Source organism: Alligator sinensis, unplaced genomic scaffold (genome assembly GCF_000455745.1).
Source record: "Alligator sinensis unplaced genomic scaffold, ASM45574v1 scaffold867_1, whole genome shotgun sequence".
Lineage (NCBI taxonomy): Eukaryota > Metazoa > Chordata > Crocodylia > Alligatoridae > Alligator > Alligator sinensis.
This window is the reverse complement of record NW_005842842.1, coordinates 148178-168731: the sequence shown is the minus strand read 5'-3', so window position 1 is coordinate 168731 and position 20554 is coordinate 148178. Positions and strand designations below refer to the sequence as shown.

At 40.0% G+C, this 20554-nt stretch overlaps 1 protein-coding gene across 1 annotated transcript in view; it reads right to left on the bottom strand.

Annotated features, from left to right (window-relative positions):
* FAM83B (family with sequence similarity 83 member B) overlaps nt 1-15085 on the bottom strand; it is a 92084-nt gene extending 76999 nt beyond the window's left edge. Inside the window, exon 1 of the mRNA XM_014525594.2 lies at nt 14642-15085. Coding sequence (XP_014381080.1) covers nt 14642-15085 — 444 coding nt within the window. The remainder of the gene's footprint in view (nt 1-14641) is intronic.
* Between the last annotated feature and the right edge of the window lie 5469 nt (nt 15086-20554).

Genomic DNA, 20554 nt, shown 5'->3' with positions numbered 1-20554 from the left:
AAGACAGACAAGGTTCTCATGGGCTAAGAGCTGCAAACAGAAGCTAAACAGCTACAAGGGAAGCAGGCAGGGCCTTAGGGTCCAAAACTGAACACACCTGTGATAGCTACTGAATCACCTGACCAGAAGGGGACAGGGCTTAGCATGTATATAAACTCACTGCCTGAGCCTATACAAGTAATCTGGCCCTAGAGGCTGCAAAGGAAACAGTTCTAGAGCAGAAGAGGCCAAGAGAGCTCCTAGCTGACAGTGGTGGTACTTTGGGGGAAGCAAACAAAATGCAGTTGCCTTGCAGAGGAATATGACCCAGGATAAGGGGTAGCCCTGTTGTACAGACAGGTAGCAACTGTTTATGTTGGGACCCAGAGTGGGTTAGTTGGTGTTATAGCCAGAGAACTTATTCCTTTCTTATAGTTTATACCAATGGTTTAGGTTGGACTGTGAGGGGTGGTTTTCGATGTCCCAGAGATGCCTGAGGGGTACATGAGTGTTTTGAGCCAGGGGCCAGACAGGGTACTGACTGGTGGCATTTTAGAAGGGGTGAAGCCAAAATTTGAGAAAGCCACAGCAAGTGGCAGCTAAGCAGGGGCAGGGACCCACCACCCAAGAGGGTTGTTGATAGGGCCAAAGGCCCAAAGCCCTAGAGGGGTGAACAGTGTTGAAGAGGAGCTAAGATTAGGGCCAAGGACCTGAAGCCTGAGAGGGGAAGAACCAGTGCCCAGGAAGGACAAGACCCAGGGCCAGGGAACCCAGTGCCCACCAGGGGCAAGAACAAGGGCCAGGGGCCTGAAACCCGAGAGTGGCTAAGCCAGAGCCCAACAGGGCAAGACTAGTGCTAGAGCCCAGAAGCCTGGTCTAACACAATAGATCAGAACTAAGTGGCCCAGCAAGAAAAAAGGGGCAGAAGTCAAATGGGCCAAGTTCCCAACAAGGGAGACTGATTGGACAGGAAACATCTGCAAGGCTTGGGTGTGGCTCAAAGGGGAGATAAGGCGGCCATGAAATTGCCCTTAAGGCCTAATTGCTCACTGAATTATCTCATGAGCAGATGAGATCTCGCTCAGGGATCCCTGGGCCAGGATGCTCAAAGGATAGGGTGAAACAGGAACTATGTGGCCACCAGGGCATGTCAAGGCCACCCTGGGGCTGGCCTTTGTTACTTTCTGGCTGTAAAAGGATTACCACGAGACTGCATCTTCAGTTTCCTGCACAGTGTGTTCCGGAATGTTCCTTTTCCAGTGAAGAAATCAGTTCCTCCACTTAAAACATGCACCCCAATTTGGGGGGGAGGGGGGAAGGTGTATATTATATTTAAGAAAATATGGTATTTTTCCAGAAGAATACAATGTACCTATGAAAAGAGTCCAAGAGGAGTTGGAGCTACAGTTTGCAAAAATCCTGGACAAGAGGTATATTGTTATTCACAATGCTTTTGCAATACAGCCAGGTTTCTGCCTGTATGTCTTCCTGATGAAAACAAGAGGTTTTTCCATGTCCTGTCTATAAGAAGTTGTGCTGACTCCTTTATACCTCACCCTTTGGGCAGCTAGTGTGAGCATTCCTGACAGACAGACTGCTTAAGCAATTACAGTTACTTAAAGTTACCAGAACACTCCACATCCATCCTGATCAGTACTACCTATCTAAAGATAAGATGGGAGGTTATACTTGCACAAACCTTTTGAAAAGGAAGCACTATGAAGTCAGTCAAGCACCAATTTAACTGTTTTGAAGGGACACTGATGCCCTATTTGAATTCAGGTTTCTATGTTGTAAATACTTGTTGAAAAGCCTGGCTGTATATTAAAATTACAGACACAAGTATATAAGCCCCCTCCCCCCATGGAAGCTGTCAATGTAAATTATGCTTAGGATTTTGGCTTACATTTTTTTCATTCCTATTGAAAGCTATAGGTGTTCATTTAATGTTTCTGTGGTTCAATTTTTAAGGATTTGGGGGGTATTTTTTAATACACCAGGTGTGTCTACATTTGCATCTATGCTGGCTTAAATTTACTGTGTAGTAAGTAACTGTGCAGTAAGTGGGAATGGGTAGGCAACTACACATGTAGGCACTAAAGCGTATTAAGGCTGTATGTGGATTGACTTGGGATTAAGTTAGCTCCAAGTCAGTCCACACACACAGTGTTACTGCACAGTAAGGCGTCTACACATGCGTTACTGCGCAGTAACTACTCGAGTGTAAATTTGATACCTTCATGATGCAGTTATCAAATTTACGATCAAGTCAGCATAAGTCGCCATATTTACTGCGCAGTACGGCCATGCATGTGTAGACATGTGCCCATACAATGCAATAATTTCAGTTACTGCATAGTAAATGCACGTATGTCGACACGCCTACTGATATCTAAAGATGAAAAGCAGCGGTGTAAGCTGTGTTACCATTTATATTCCAGTAGCACTAAAAGAATCCTATAAGAATCAAGACAGTAGCTTCTTCATCTGTTTATAGAATGACATAATGCATGCCCCAGTAACTTTACATTCGGGGGTGGGGGGAGCATAAAAACAACAATTACAAAAATTCATGCCGAAATGTATGTGGGGGAAGTACAAAATAGAAATGATTCAATGTGGCAGTCAAATATTGCAAATTTTATTATTCTGAGTAGCTCTTACTAATGTGGGTAATCTCTATTGAAATCAATGGGACTGCTTACACCAGGAAGGGTTGCAAGATTAGACCATTACAGTTGCTGACTGAACTCTCTTTTCTAAGATAAAAAATGTAGGGTGAAATTTTTCTAAAGAGCTTAGGACTCAACAGTTCCTATTGCGTTGCATATTTTTTTGAAAAATCCATACTTAAAATTTACTTAAAAGAGTAACATCTAATAGTAGTAGTACCAGTATATTTTATTCTTACTAACAAACTAAAGGTGAAAATCTGGGTTCATGGTAATCAATGGTAACATATTTTTCTTTTAACGTGGAAAGCCCTGGAGCGCAATTTGATTTGAACTCTTGTATTACTTGCATGGGAGTATTTGCAGTGTGCAGAATAAAGCTTGGGACAGTGTTTTGATGTAATTTGAAGTAAAGAAGATATTGGTAACATGATCTTTTATATGAGAAAACTTAATAAAAAGAATTCAATGTTATCATGTAATCAATAATCACTTTCTCTCTCTCAAAAGCAGAACGGGAGATTCTGCACTGTGAAACTCCCTGTTTTCCAGGAATATTTTTCACTACTTCAGTGATACACCATTTTCCAGATATTCCATGCTGTGCTGTTTTATGCAAATATTATTACAGTTAGGCTGTAGGTATGATACTGAGCAAAACTGTTTTTAAATTTTATCTTTGATATTCTAAGAAGTGCATCAACATAGTATGGAAGTGCTAGTAAGCAGCAAATGGATTTAAAATATGCATTGTGCAAGTGTGGTTCCCCAGAGCATTGCTTTCTTGACAGAAGGTGACTACAAGAGTTCAAAAAGACTCATGGCAAGAGGGAAAGGAAGAAGCCTTACTTACTGTTCAGAATATCTTTGGGTCAGACTGTTCCCTCTGCAAGGAAAGAAAATGGGAAGAAAAATGGGGAGAAGGAGGAAAAGTATAAAAGAGCATAGTACTTCACCTGTATTAACTTCCTTCTCCCAACAGAGCAGAAATGCTGCAATGGAAGTGCTAAACGGAACAGGGCAGCTTCCAGTGAGACTAAAAGTCATGATTAAAAATAAGTTAAAGATCAATATTTTTTACTATGTGTACGAAAATGTTCCAATAATATTTAATATACTCAATGCACTAAAAGCCCAAATTAAATCATCGAAAAGTTGGCTGGAAGGGGCCTAAGGAATTTATGTAGTCCAGCTACCTGTTCAAGACAGGATCACCTCGGTTTAAACCTTTCCATGTAAGTGCTTATTTACTCTGCACATAAGAGTTCTTAATGATAGAAAGTCCATAACCTCTCTAGGTAGTTTGGTCCAGTGCACAAATTATTGCTACTTCTTGTCCTGTGCCCTATGGACAAAGACAATTGATCACTGTCCTCTTCATAACAACTTTTTGTTTTTTTGTATTTAAGGTCTAGCATCTCATTCCCCCTCAGTCTTCTCGCTTCCAAACAAAATAATCCCAGATTTTCCAACTTCTTTTTTTACATCATCTTTTCTAGACCTATGATCAGTTTATTTTTCTCTTGGCATTCTAATTTGTCCATGTTTTTTTTTTTTTTTTTAAGAGGGGTGCCCACAACTGGATTCAGTACTTCCCATGATTTGCATTATACTATTAACTTTTTGGTAACAATATTCCATATTCTGTTTGTGATCTCCTTTAGCTCCCAGGCCTTCTTCTGCAGCACTACAGCCTAGCCAGCTGTTATCTCTTTATTTTTGTGCTTTTGATTTGTTCCTTCCTACATGTAACAGACTGCATTTGTCTTAACTGAATTTTATTTTATTTCATGCCACTTTTCTAATGTATCAAGGCTATTTCAACTGGGAATCCTGTCCTCCTTGTCTGTTCTTTCACTTAGCTTGGCATTTTCCACAAATTTAAAAAGTGAACACTCAATTTAATCCCTTAACTCATAAATGAAGATACTGAATAGTACTGGATCAAGAACAGAGCTGTAAAAAGCCCATATGAAACTTTCTTCCACTTTGACGATGAGAGACTGATAACTATTCTTTGAATCTGATTATCCAACCTGTCATGCACCTAACTTCATTTCCTCTGTACTATATTTCCTTAGCTTACTTATGAGAATGTCATGAAAGACACTGTCAAAAGCTTTCTAAAGCTGGGATGTATCTTGTCCACTATCACCTGATCCACAAAACCTGTCACCTTGTCAAAGAAGGAAATCAGGTTGGCTAAGCATGACTTCCACTTAATAAATCGGTTAGCTCTTCCTTATCAGCTTGTTATCTCCTAGGTATTAACAAACTGTTGATTCTATCCTAGAGTTAAGGACTGTTTGATTATATGATAGAGTATATTTCCTTGCTAGCTGTAAATAACATTTTAGTAGCAGAGATTTTTTGAGTGACCATGATGACTCAAAGAAAAAAGATTGTTTAATACATATGAAATTTTAGGTCCTGCTTCTGTAAAACTTGTTCACAGGCTTATTAACCTTGAGCATATGAGTAGTTGCCATGACTGAATTGAATATGCACGTTAATAAAGTTAATTGTTTGCAGGTCCAAGGCTTTATTCCTTCTCCCCCTCCAGGTTTTTTAATTTTTTTTTTTTACCAAGGCTGTAAAATAGGAATAAGATGCTGTAACTGTACTGGCATTTAAATATAACACTATCTAGAAATTAGGCTGTTATACATTTTAGTTGGAAGTAGAAACACCATATATTTAAAAATCCTTCTTAAAACATTAGCTGATTTAAATGAATGACTTGCAAAAAACTACATGATTTAAATCATAATGTAAATCAATTATTTAAATAAATCCTAGCAACACCTTTCCTCTTGCCACCTCTTAACTCTAGAGATAGTCATTAGTAAAAGCCATAGTATCATCCACCCACATTATATCCTAAACCTTTTCCCACATAATAAAAAAATTATCAGGAGAAACTATGAGGTTAACATTAGACAGAGAAAGCATTTTACAAGCTTCCTAGCTTTCCCAAACAATTCTTCTTGAATCTTCTGTTAAAAATTACATTTTGTGGTTATGTTCTTTTCACATCAAGGGCTCTTTAATAAAAGACTTTCTTATGCCAGTGTGGTTGAATCATCTTCTGGAGCTAATAGTTCAGAACTGTCATATAAATTGTATATTCAGGTGATACTTGAGGTATTTAAAAAATGCAACCAAGCCAGAATGTCCCATATATCACAATGAAAGTTTTAGAAGATAGAGAATTCCTTATTCTCCTCCTACCTTTTGGACAGTCGATTACAAAGGTCTACTTAGGGTGCATCTAGAGGAGATGCTTTACTGGAAATTAGACCAAATTACTGCACAGTAAACATCACCTTCTACATGTGTAGATGCTTACTGCACAGTAATTTGCTCTAATCATGGGTAAATTTGCTACCTATAAATACAAGTAGCAAATTTACTCAGGAGTAATTACTGCACAGCAGGGGCAATGTGTAAGGGGTGCATGTGCACCCCCTGAGCATGGCGGTGCACCCCCTACAAAAAGGTGCTGCTGACAGTATCAACAGCTCCTGCAGGCAGTAGCCGCTCACCACCACCCCCGACTGCCGACACCGCCAGCGGCATCTGTGGGCGATTAGCGACACTGCAGCATCTGTGGGAGCTCCCGCCTACTGCTGCTGCTGCCACGCTCCTGCCACGTTCCTGCCACTGCCATGCCTCCACAGCTGCCGGGGGCATGTTTCGTTCATGCTGTGCAGTATGACATGTCGTCAGCTATTCAGCAGGGGATGGAAGATTGCTCCCTGCCCCCGGGAGCTACCTGCTGCCGGGGCAGGTTACGCCACTAGAGCCCAGGTGGGGACAATGTCCCCCTGGCTGCTGCAGGAGATTGATGCAGGGCTGGTGGAGGCGGAGGCAGGGGCAGACTGATGCCTGCCAGTAGCAAATTTGCTCCTGCTTCCCCACACACATTGACACCTGCTCAGGGTGCTTTTACTCTGAAGTAAATTACCTCAGAGCATTTGCACATGTAGACACACCCTTATTTACTAAATGTTTGTTAGTTACTATTAGTTTTGTATTCACAACAATGGGCAGTTGAGAAGATAGCACAAAGATTTCCAAAACAAATCAAAACAGACAAAATGCCTGAAAAGTTTTTATCATTGGGGAGGATGAAGGTAAATAGATACTTAAGGGACTGAATAGCTGATAAACTCTTTTTCCAAAAACTTAAAAAAAATATAATTATAAAATAGAGCCTAATATTCCAGGGAGGAAGTACCAACTTCTTAACAGCCTGAGTAATTGTGCATTGGGTTTTAGATATGCCTTGAGTGGAAATTAAGTAGATAGAAACTCCTATAATTTAGAAGGCAACCTCTTAATTAAATACTGACAGACATGTCTCAAAAGGACATGGCCCACTGGGTTTTACAATCTAAATGAAAGAGTATACAAGGGAATAATGAAATGACAACCAGGTAGGGGGCTCACTCCATTCCTTCCAGGAGGGTTTCCTGCCATGGTAGCCACCTAAGCACAGCCATGCCCACTGTTCCATTCTACATAGACAAATCTGAAATGATTGTTTACCAAACTGCAGCTTCACAGCATCCTGTATGCCCCACAATCACCTCAATTTGTGGAGAAGTACTGTAAGGGTTGAACAGGATGGAGGGACCTTATCCAATGACTGAATCTAACTCTAAATGACTAGAAAAGCCTCTCTCCCTCCTAGCATTCCAAAAGTCTATAAAAAATTGACAATACACATTTTACCTGGAAGCTGGGGACATGATTGCTTTGTCAGTTTTCAAATAACAGCAAATCATTTAGTAGAAGAGAGGTGAACTGAATGGTGAATACATGTTTAATATGCATGTTTCATAGCAGTTGAATCTACAGAGCTCTTGCTGAAATTCAGTACTTGTTGGAACCTTTTAACAGAGTTGAATTTTGACTTGGCCTACATTAAATCAACCTCATTTGAAGGCAATGGCAGTTGCAATACTGGTAAGAGTTGTTACTAACCATCTGGTAAAGATAAATTTACTAGTGTTTCTTACATACTGTACAAAAAAACTGGAGAACTTTTCAGTTGGCTGATTAGCTTGTTTATGTATTACTTTCACTATATTCAGTCTATTTCCATATCTTCCATGAACCACCAAAATGGCATCTTTCTCCCATGTAATTGGACTTTTGCAATTAATGAGCCAAGACAAGCATTCCCTCAAGCTCAGTTCCTTACTACCATTCCAGTCTTTTTTCCCTAATTATACTCAAAGCAGCTGGCAAAGCGGATTGTTGAGAGGTTAAAAAAGTTTCTCAGTCCAGTCTCCCATGCCCTTATGCTATAATCTTCTTTTTTTTTCCTATAGGTAGGCAAAGGGCTTGCTATTGTTTTAAGTTTCAGAAAAAATCTTGCATTAGCCTGTGATACTAACTATTGGTATACTCATATGCATTACCAAACATGATAAGGAACAGCAAATAATCAGTTTTTCTCATAACATAAAGAGCATATACATTCTCTCAACAGGGTTATAAAATGTTGCAATTGCTTGGATCTACTTAATTAAGCATAGTGAACTGGAAGACAGAATAACTGACAATTATATTTTGTGCATACTAGTATTTTTCCGCAGGTCAACAAAGATGGCATTTGTGTTTCAGTTCATTTTACTTTCATTCATCATGGGTCCCACACAATTTTATAAAAATCATTTTGTAGTGGAAGTTAACTGTTTTCTAAGGATCCGGTTTGGTTTTGTTTACCCGGTACCTTACCAAGGTAGACCTGAAAGCTACTGTCACAATATTCAATCTTGGGACTCCAAAGTCAATTCATATTTGGGTTTTCCATAAATAGCTCTGTTTTAAAAAGAGCAGAATTACTTAGCTTTCATTAATATTAGAAACCCATTTTGGAAGAGAAATAAAATAACTAGCTTGTAACTAATGCACCAATTCCCCTTCTCCACCCACAATAACTCTAAAAGGAAGGCTCAAATATATAAGCCTTCATTAAGTCAAGTTTCTAATTTTCCTTACTATTTCTATTTTCACTATTTTGTAATGTTAATATAGTAAGTATTCTGTTACACAAACATCATCATTACAATCACAGTATTCCCGATATTTAGCATCATATGCGGTAGGTTGCATTGATAAGGAAAAAGTTATTGGCAATATTCTTTTCTGACATCGTTTCATGGGCATTGTTTTTTCTCTAGCACAGCTTGACCTCTCATCTTCCTCCAGCTAAGTCGATTCATCACCAGTCAGCAATCTGCCTAACATTATTTACAAAACACACCTCTGTAAAAAAAAAGCAGAGGCTAGTCATTTTAAGGAGACACCTTTTGCATCAAGCATTGCGGAAAGAGGTCAGAAGAATGAGTTCACCATTAAAGGTCATCAACAGCCTCACACAATTTCTAAGAATCTATGTTATTTGCTGAATTGATCATAATCAACATTCCTTGGGCTAGTATACCTTGAATGGTAAGGGCAGAATTCTGTTCCACCGAATCGATGACCAAAGTACAGTTTGAGACTAACTCTGGGTTACCTGAATGAAGTACAGGAGCAATTCTATTACCCTCATGGATGTGTAAGTGCCCCAATTTTAGGAACATGATCACCTTTTGGAGAGAGAGACACACGCATACACATATTGCTATAATAGAGGGTACTAGGTGAAATAGAATTCTGTTGAATATGTCTTCTGTTCCCACTAAGGTTATCTGAAGTTCTCATTAATTTCAACAGCAGTGGCATGAGGCCCCATATCTTTAGTTGTATGGAGTTTACTGAACACTGTATTTAACTTCTCCTTTCTTTTTTTATAACTCCCCTCTGTGGACTGTTGCCCCCTTCTTCCCTCACTGACTGACAAACAGCTAATTTCAATGCAACTACCTCATCATAGCTTGCTCAAGAGAAGCAAACTGCCCTGTCCTTGTCCAGTATTCTCATTCTTGCAAACTGAGATAAGCTGCAATAGAAATGTTTTGAGTACTTTGCCTGCAATCCACCTTCCTTTTAAGTTTAACTGTATATGTGACACAGAATCACAGAATCATAGAAAGTTAGGGTTGGAAGAGAGTCCAACCCCCTGCTCAAAGAAGGTCACCCCCAACTAGATTATCCCAGCCAAGGCTTTGTCTAGACAGGTCTTAAACCTCTAAGGATAGAGCTTCCACCACTTCACTAGGTAACCTGTTCCAGTGTTTTACTACCCTCCTAGTAAGAAAATTCTCCCTAATATCTAACCTAAGCTTCTTTTGCAGCAACTTGAAAGCATTGCTTCTTGTTCTGTCATCTGCCACCACTAAGAACTATTTAGCTTCATCTTCTTTCGAACCCCCCTTCAGGTAGTTGAAGGCTGCTATTAAATCCTCTCTCAGTCTTCTCTTCTCTAGACTAAATAAGCCCAGTTCCTTCAGTCTTTCCTCATAAGTCATGTCCCCCCGGCCCCTCACTATTTTTGTCGCCTTCTGCTAGACTCTCTCCGATTTGTCCACATCCTTTCTGTAATGGGGGCCCCAAAACTGAACATAGTACTTCAGATGTGGCCTCACCAGTTGTGAATATAGGGGAATAATCACTTCCCTTGACCTACGGGCAACACACCTAACAGTGCAGTCCAATATGCCATTAGCCTTCTTTGCAACAAAGGCATGCTGATGGCTCATATTCAGCTTATTGTCCACTATTATCCCCAGGTCCTTTACTGCAGAGCTGCTGCCCAGCCAGTCAGCCCCCAGCCTGTACTGGTGCATGGGATTGTTCCATCCTAAGTGCAGGACTTTGCACTTGTCCTTGTTGAACCTCATGAGATTCCTTTTGGCCCAATTCTCCAATTTGTCTAGGTCACTCTGAATCCTAGCTCTACCCTCCAACATATCTACTACTCCCCCCAGCTTGGTGTCATCTGCAAAGTTGCTGAGGGTGCGCTCTATGCCATCTTCCAGGTCGCTGATGAAGTCATTGAACAAAACCGGCCCCACGTCTGACCCCTGGGGCACTCCACTTGATAACAGCTGCCAACTAGACATCGAGCTATTGATTACTACTCTCTGAGCCTGATGCTCTGCTGACATATATCAGTGAATACCAAAAGACACAGTCAAATATCACTGCTGCTTTCAAGAATAAATAATGTCCTCCTGAAGCAACCAATCCATATCACCACAAGAGCCCAATTTTATAAGGCTGCTATTTCATTTTTACTGTTTGGTAATGTGTTGGTTGATTTTAAAATCCATTCTGCTGTCTCATCATTGCAGAGTGATGCCATCACCAACCAGAAATCATTCTCTTAATTAATATGGAAGTGACCTAAATAAAACATTAGGACAGAAATTAAACATAACTGATATAAATGATCAGAAACTGGTTCAAATATGTAACACAACAGAAGTTAATTACACATAAAATACTTTCAAAATGACCACAGCCAGTTTAAGATAAACCTGGACGGATGTAGTATCGCATTGAACTGATTTAAGTTAAATCAGTTTAGTGAACATCTGTCCCAGGTCCTCTCCAGATTCCAGTTAATTCATTGTCCCCCAACATCCCAAGATGCTTTGCACCTACCCTGCAAACCCTCAATCAATTCACCCTCAGGCTTTTTGCCTTTGTGTACTTAGATAAAAGGTCTAAAATACTATGAACTATATCTCCTTTAAAAAAGGTTAAAGGTTATGTCGAACCTTTCCTATATAATAATACATAAAACACCCACAAAATACTGAGCCTTCATCTGGCAGCATTTCCTGCATAGGACAGGAGGAGTGGAAGAAGCATGAATTGTAGGCAGGCAGAAAACATGTAGAAAATTTACTGCAAGAATCATTGTCTTTTGTGATTTTGAAGCTTCAGATTATAGACAGTATATCTTTATGGAGTCCCAAACCTTCCTCAAAAGGAAAATAAGGGTTGGAAGGAACCTCAGGAGGTCATCCAGTCCAACCCCCTGCTCAAAGCAGGACCATACCCAACTCAATCATCCCAGCCAAAGCTTTGTCTAGCTGGGTCTTAAAAACCTCCAATGATGGAGATTCCACAATCTCTCTGGGTAACCTGTTCTATAATTCTGTGATAGACCAGACCTAGAAGAATGGCAAACTGTTCTGTCAATGGTTCTCCCTAAGGTGAACATGTATAAAGCACAAAACATCTAATGGGGGAAGCAATTCATAGAGTGTGCTGGCAAAATAAATGCTGCTAAAAGCAATGGTCATTGCTTTTAACAGCATTTATTTAAAATATGTACAGTAGAAAATGCTGATGAAAATTTGGACCAATTCAGAAAAAATATGCCATGATGGACGAATCTTCCTAACTCTTTCCTTTCTTGAAACTGGAGGTCCTCTTTCAAACATATAGCAAGTTATCATATACCCCAGCCAGGGTTTGTCCTGAGTGGGGGCAGCCAGCCAGGGTTTGTCCTAGGTGGGGACAGCCCCTGCAACTTTTCTGCCTGCTCCCACCAACTCTCTGCTCAAGGAGGGGAGAGGGCAGCTCTTGTCATGGTTTGTTCTCTCACTCAAATGGACAGCAGGTGTTGTGGCCATGTCCTGGCCTGGGGCTGGCATGTTTTAAAACCCACTCCCTCCCCACCTGAGCATCAGAGCCCCGGGCCAAGGTGTGGCCATGCCCCTCCTCCACTAGAGCGAGTAGGGAGGGGAGGGAAAAAGCCTAAACCCCCTTCGCCCCCATCAGTCAGTGAGCCCCTGGCTTGGGGGTGCAGCTATGCCCCCCACTCTCTACTAGAGGTGGGGGTGGGGGCAGGGGCCTGGCAGGGACCTCAGGGACCCCTTCCCTCCTGAAACAAACCCAGGCTGTGATCTTCTGCAGTAAGGGAGAGGGTTTAATCCCCATCCCTCCCCACCTCAGCCTGCAAGCTGCTGGCCAGAGTGTGCCCACACCCCCTGCTCAAGGGGGGAGCACAACCCTAGTAGGGGCTGTCCCCCACTAGGTGGGCAGCAGAAGACAGAAGTCTGCCAGAGGCTGTCACCCCAGGCAGACAGGGACTGGGGTCCTGTGAGGGCCTAGGAGGGGGTTTATTCCCCCTTCCCCACCTTAGAGTACTGGCCTCAGGCCGCAGTCTGGCCAGACGCCCCAATCTCTGCGCAAACTGGGGGGGGGGGGTAAAAGCATGGTAGAGGCTGCCCCCATCAAACCCTGGCTGAGGTCCCATGTGGACTGGGAGGGGTTTAACCCCCTTCTCTCCCACCTCAGTGTGTAAGCCCTGGGCCGACGTATGGCTACACCCCACACATTTGCTGCTTGAGGATGGGGGAAAAGCCTGGCAGGGACTGCCCTGCCTCCCCGCAAGCAGGCAGACCCCATTTAGGGTACACTGTGGGCCAGGTATGGGGTTTAAACCCCCCCATCTCCCTTTTCAGCATGCTGGCCTGGGCCAGGAGATGGGGATAAGCCTGGCCTATGCGGACCAGAGAGTGGGGTTTAAAGCCCCCCTCACCCTGGCCTCAACATACTGGCCCCAGGCTGGGGTTTAGCTATGGCAATGGCTGGAAGGCCTGCTCTAGCACCCCCCAGCTTCTGGCCTGAACCAGAATGTGGCTGCATTTCCAGAATTGGAAGTGAATGTCTGTTCACTTGCTTATTGGTTCAATCTATGCAGTTTAGACTACCTTGCAAAGACTGAATCAATTCAGGCTCTGACTTTTTGACTGTCTGTATTTAGCCTGACTGTCAGGCACAGCTGTGCCCCAGCTTGGACTGGGTGCCCTCCTGTGCATGAAGCACATGCCACATAATTAATATAAACAGAGGACCTTAAAGTTATGCCTTTTGTGTAGACATTGTTCTTAAGTTACCATTAAAGAAACATTTGATAGGCTCATACATCACTCCTTAAACACATAAGCATTTTATGTTTCTGCTTTCATTTTAAAGACTCTAATTAAACTGTAAGCAATTTATACTGTGCAGGTACTTCTCTATAACATTACTACAATACACAATACAATCATAGAACCATCAGAATGGAAAGAATCTCCTGGTTCATCGAGTACAGTCCCTTGCTGTACATTGATCAAACTCTATATTAAAATTAGTTAGGTTTTTGTCCCTGCTACACTCATGGGAAGGCTGTTCTAGAAGCAAATTGGTCTGAGATAGAAACTTTTTTTTAACTTCCAGCAAATGGAAGCATTTGTTCTGGTGCCAACAACATCCTTTAATAAGCAGTAGTTTTTTCCCCTCCTTTGTTTTACATGCAACTACTTGATGGATCTTGTCTATGGATCAGGAAGTATTTTTTCCCACTGTAAAGTAAATCAGGCAGTTTGCGGAACACCATTCAACTTTCTTTGATGCCTCATGTATTACCTATTTCTGGAGGCAGGATACCAGATTTTATCATTTCTGTTTCCTAAATTCATATTAACATAATCCTGTTTATATTTACCTCTCTTTTCTGCTCTGTTTCTGTGACCAGGGTTGGTATGAAAATAATAAAGAAGTCTTACTTCTTGAGCACCTGAAATATAGTACTCTAATGCACATGAAAATGTTGCCTGCTTATAAAAACAGGCCAAAAGACAAATCCTATGCATGAATGATCCTATAATTACAGAGGGGAGGTAGGGAAGAAAGTGGGATGATACTGGAGCTAGACTGAAATACACCAACTGAGAATCAGGCCAATTTGTTTTTATAAAGTCATAGGCAGGAATGTATACTGAGGTCAAAGCAAGGATCCACCAATAAGCTATGGATTTTGCAAGCATTAATCAGCATCACGCAGGGGTCTCATTACAAGAATTCCATCTTCTTTTGGTCCTTTTATAAGTGGGATTATAAGATATGTGGCCTGTGATAACAGGCAACTGGAAATCATGATGCAAGGTGACCCTTCCAACCTTACATTTCCATGATAAACTTTTTGTGCAGCCAGAAATTTTTTTTCTACTGATATTATGAACAAAAAAAATATTTAACATATCAACCAAAGTATTTATTGCCATAGTCTTTAAATATAAATTATTTACCTTTCTTGCTTCTCTTATCATCTTCCTAATGGTTTCCTTTATTGTGAAAGGCTGTACTCGTGGTGGGTGAAAAAGCAGATCGATGTTTGTGCCACCAGAAATACCAGGCATGAGAAAGGGCCAACCCAAATCAAGGTTTGGAGCTTCTACATCTGATTCAATAGGCCAATAAGTTCCCGAGGAAGAAGCATCATCAACTGAATTGTCAGAGGAATAAACAGTGTTTGGAGGAAGTTTCTGAACAGTGTTCAAAATATAATTAATTTCCTCATCTGCAAGGAACTCTGTACATCTCTCCTTGGAAAGAAATTCTTTGTAGGCTTCTAAACCTCCTTCAATTAAAGCGTCAATGGCTACTCGGTACCATTCCTTGTAATGAGGTTCGATGTAGTTCTCTGATCTGCAGTCTTCATGTAGGGATGAAAGCAAAGATGAGGTTTCCATTTTCACAGATATTTAGCAACAAACCTTTTAAACTTCCATTCATGTACTGATGAAATGTATCTAAAAGGATATAAAAAAAATGAAAACAGAGTATTTTTTGCTAATTTGCAATCCAGAGAAATATAAAAATAAATGTAACAATGTATGATTCTAATGATATACTAAAACTCTCTAGGTCACCTAGGAATTTCAAGATCCTTTGAAAATTGTCCTGAAGTAATTTTCTCAGACCCAAGTTTAGGTATTTTTGTCCCTTTTTACTGAAGGAGAAAATAGCTAAGTGATTTGGTTATGTTCATATGTGAAATCTGTGGTAGAGTTGACACTATGTCCCAGATTTCCCAGTTCTATAAACCAAACCATACTCTATGAAAAGATAATATATTCAGTTAGCATTCATTTAATATGTTTCAAAACTTTATCTGTGGTAATTGGAACATTGCTAGAACAGTCAAGAAAAATGTTTCACAACCCTTGCCTGTCTCCCATTTCTTTACACTGTTTTTCATTCCTCCCTCACACACATACCTCCTCTTTGGCTTCTCTGAAACCACAGTCGTTGTCTTATCTACTCTTTTTCCCATGATGAGCTAATCCTTCTGTTGCTTATAACCGGGACTAGCCTGCCTCACTTCGATGAGTTATGAGGAACTCTAGAGAAGTTTCTCCTCCCACATCTTGTATGAGGCTCTGAATCAGCAATTTGGTCGCTAGTTTCCACCCAGCTCACTCAGTGGAGTTCCTGCTTTTATCTTACCATGTTACCAAGAACAACAACAATAAGAAGAAGAAGAAAAGAGATTTTTCCCTTTTTTATTTCAATTAAATTTAAAAGGGATGCTGGTGTTACCCACTTAAAAACTCAAACCTGTGCAAGAATAAAGGATCACATTATCCTTCTTCATTTACCTACATGAAGAGCCACTGAATTTTCATAATTTCACAATTTGCATGAAACTTAAGGTCTAACCACATTCACGCACTGCACTGCATGGAGGTAAGTAAAAACTTGGAAATTCCATGAGAATGACAAAGAATTTGCCAAGCATAACAGAGAGAAGCTATATGGAAAAAAACTTCCTATTGCCAATGACAATGACACGGGAGCTCACCTCATAGTGAAATTCAGAGAAAGTTATCCTGAGGGGAACAGAGGCATCTCTCCCAGCTATATAATTGATCCAATAAATGATAATTACAGAAAGGCTCCATTCTTCCCTCAGTGTATGATGAGCAAATTAGGATACATATACACAAGCACCAATAGAACATTAATATGAAAACCATCATTTGAAGCCAATTTTGCAATAGTAAATCATTTAGGCATGTTGAATACATTTACACAATGTGTAAATATATTTTCTCTTTATATGCAGATATTTAAAAGATGTTTTTACAATTTGTGAAATGTGCATTTTGGTCTGGAATTCATACTGGTAATATCCTAACCAATATTAAATGAAATAGAAGTTGCTTTCATTTAACACTTAAGCCTGGTAGGAAAAAAAAGTTAAAAAAACTCTCTACAGAGGTCTGTAAAAAGTGAATTGAATTCCACTGAATTCCAAAATCCAATTCAATGTTCAAACCTATTGTCAATTCTGGATATTTGTGTCTGTGGATTTTCTGATCCTACACCCAAAGTCTTGTGATGGAGAAAAAAAATTACTGAATAGCTAAGAATAAGATAAGGGCAAAAATTCAGCCAAGATCACTGATGAAGAGTTTGCAAAGTCTGAGGTTTAACCAAAAAAAAATGGAAAATGGCCAATTTGATATTGCCATCAACCTTTCACATGAGGGATTAAATCTGAATCATATCGCTGAGCCAGCAGGAAAAAAGATTGCTCCTGAGCCTGGGGGGAACATTTTTGTCTGCTACTATAATCAAGCAAGCAAACTAAGGGGGCTTGATGGCTTTCCAGAGTGATAATTTGGATCTGTTAGAGGATCTGTCCATTCATTGACATATGAAGCAAGTACAAAATGTTATGAAAGATGCACAGTAGCATTAACATACACATTACATGTGTGCAGATGATTATACAGGGTGTAAAGGGTGGAGACTCAATTCTGTGGTGCATAAAAGAGTACAGTAATTAAAAAGGACAAAATGAAACATGGAATGAAATTGTAATATTGAAATACTGAAAACAATGCCTCATAAATGAATTAACTGGAACAGTTTGTTTCAAAATTATTTGAGACTTAAGAGTTAACAATGACTGAGAAAACAGTAATCATACACACGGGACTCGGTATTTGGGCAATGTACTGATGAGGCAATGAATGGATATTAAGCTGACCACCTATAAAACTCTTCTGCAAGAAATCCACTTCTTGTATAATATTAACGACCCAATCCAGTTTCCACTGAAGTCAGTCAATCTCTAGTATTTCTAGATCTGATTATACTGTGGCATAGTGCTGCTGGGAGTGGGAATTTTGCCACTGATTTTATGAGCTGCAACATTATTGCGCCTGAGTCTGCAAAGATGTGTGGGAAAAGAAATCCATTTTATATTACATAGCTATCGTGGCAATTATTAACTCGGTAATACCCAGCAATAAGTCAAGCATTTATATTTCTGCTAATATATTTTCTCTACAGCTCTAATCTTTGTCATGATATTCTGTCTTAAATTGTTTTTGTTGGCATCCATTGCTATTCAACTTATTCTGGGTACTCCAGGCATGGTGATTGATATGCGGTATATGAAGCCCCTGTTCTGGGGGTTTCACTGAAGGTTTTGTTTTCTTTTTTTACTTAAGCATTAATGGGCTATATCTTCATTTGGTATTGATTTGTAATACTGCATTGAAGTTAAGAGAACCTCAGGATGATATATTTCCCTATTTTAAAATTTTAAATGAAGTCATAGTAAATTGACTTGTGCTTACTGTTTTTATCAAAGAAAGCAAATACATTTAATGTGGCACACAGGTCAAATGAAATAATCTGTACTCAGACATGAAAGAAGGATGTGAATATGATACAGTTTTTTATCCAGGGGGAGCTACAAACTTCTGCTTTAGTGAATTCTGTCCTACATGAGAGTAATTATTTCCATAGAAAACAAATTCTGCTTGCAAAAGATATCAGGAACAGTATATATTTATTTGAGAACCAAGATTTCCTTTTCATTATCAGGAAAAAGATAGACTGCAAGACAGGTCAGACCTATGGAACATTATAGTGCTGAATTAAGAACATGACTCTATGGTATGGTACATGAATTTAGTAAAAAAAAATCTCAAATTGTAGTAATAGTATCAAATAAATATGGTTCAAGGTCCAACCCTCTTGAAACCCTTATTTTCTTTCCTGGAAAGTAATAATTACTGTGTTGAAACAATATCCTAATAGAACTTTTATAATTATTGGAAGGTAAGAGAGAGAGAGAATGAGGAGAATTAGGTAGCTGGCTTGTACCTGTTGTGTCTTGTAGTTTAAATTTCACAATAAAATACAGGCATATTTTAGCTGTCTTTATGAGGGTTGTTTTTTACTATCACTCATGAAAGAGATACAATTAAAAAACAAAGTTTACTAAATTTTTGAGAGTTCTTTTATTTTTAATTTTAAATGAACTTTTTCAAGTCTCTCTCTGTCATGTATGTTGATTTTTGTAAAGCGGGCTTGATTCTTGAAACATATACTCTCCAGGTTAATACTTTCTCATGTCAGCAGCTTTATTACTAATATAAGTAGGGTTCCGGCAGAATCAGGCTGATGGTTTGAGGTTTCAGTAATCTACTTACACCCATCTATTGCTTATTGTAGGTGTTGTCGTGACTGTAAATTTGCAGACCTCATGTATGTATTTATATGGTTGACCAGCTGCTAGAAATTTGATGTCAACTACTTTTTAACTCCAACATCTTCACTATATCTGTATGAGTCAGATTCTCAACTAGGGTGCCATGGCACTCTGGACTGCTTTGAGATCCTTTCAAGGGTGCCATGGGGTGCCAAGTAAAGCAATGTTAGCACTGTTAGGTGTGCAGACATGATTCACAAGATAAACCCAGAGACTTCAAATAGGAATCTTTAGTGTTAAAAACATGTTGATCCATTGCGGTCTTTCTCAGTTCTTTGCAACAGAAAAAATTTCTCTATTATTTTTCCATGTTCAAAAAATGAGTGAAAACTAAGAGCTGGCATTTTCAAAGGGAAGCCTCAAGCCTGAGGGGTGCCATAGTCTAAAAAGTTTGAGAACTACTGATTTAAGTAATCCTGATGTCCACTGCATCAGACATCTTCATTTTGTAGAGGTGGGCATTATAAATATAATGTTGATCAAAGAAGTATTTTCCTCCACAGAGTTGAAATGCACATATAACTGAATGACGAAAGGATTTGTGCTTCAGAGCATGTGCTCAGGCTAAAACAGCTGGTAAGCTCTGCATGGATCCTGCACAGACTTGCTCATCACTTGCTTTATATTAACTATGTGCCCTGCCCTTTTCAGTGCTGATACAAGGAATATAGCAAGAAAAGACCTGCACTTTGGGAGGCAAGTAGAATTGTGTCTTTGTGGGAATGAATTTCCACACCATCTTAGCTTTCAAAATGGTGACAAATGAGTGATAGACAGCCACAAGTACACCCAATGGAAAAAAGTTGAGAGTTCTACCCCTGCTTCAGTCATGCTAACTTCTATACACTGCACTCTAATTTTCTATGATTGTATGATTCTATACACTAAAGTAGAAATGGGTGGGAAATGATTTTCCTATCCCACAAAGAATTTCAAGATTTCAAAAATGCTCCTCTTCCAAATTGGGACGATTCCTGGAACAGCCATTTGAAGTCAGAATGATAGACTCATAGAAAATTAGGGTTGGAAGGGAGCTCAGGATGTTATGTAGTCCATCCCCCTGCTCAAAGCAGGACCAGCTCCAACTGTATCTTCCCACAAAAGGCTTTGTCTACCTGGATCTTAAAAACCTCCAAGGATGGAGATTCCACAACCTCTAAAAATGGAGATTCCACCACCTCTCCAGGTAACCTGTTCCAGTGCTTTCCTACCCTCCTGGTGAGAAAGTTCTTTCTGATATCTAACGTAAACTTCCCTTGCTGCACCTTGAGACCATTGCTCCTTGTTCTGCTATCTGCCACCACTGAGAACAGTCTAGGACCATCCTCTTTCAAACCCCCATTCAGGTAGTTGAAGGCTGCTATTAAATCCCACCTCAGTCTTCTCTTCTCTAGGCTAAATAAACCCAGTTCCCTCAGCCTCTGCTCAGAAGTCTTGTTCCCCAGACACCTAACCATTTTGTTGCCCTCTGCTGGACTCTCTCCAGTTTGCCTATATCCTTTCTGTAGTGGGGGGCTCAAAGATGCACACAGTACTCCAGATGTGGCCTCAGCAGCCCTGAACAGAGGGGAATAATCACTTCCCTTGATCTGCTGCCAGTGCAGCCAGCATATCATCTCTTATATCCAAAGTGAGGCCTTAACAACTA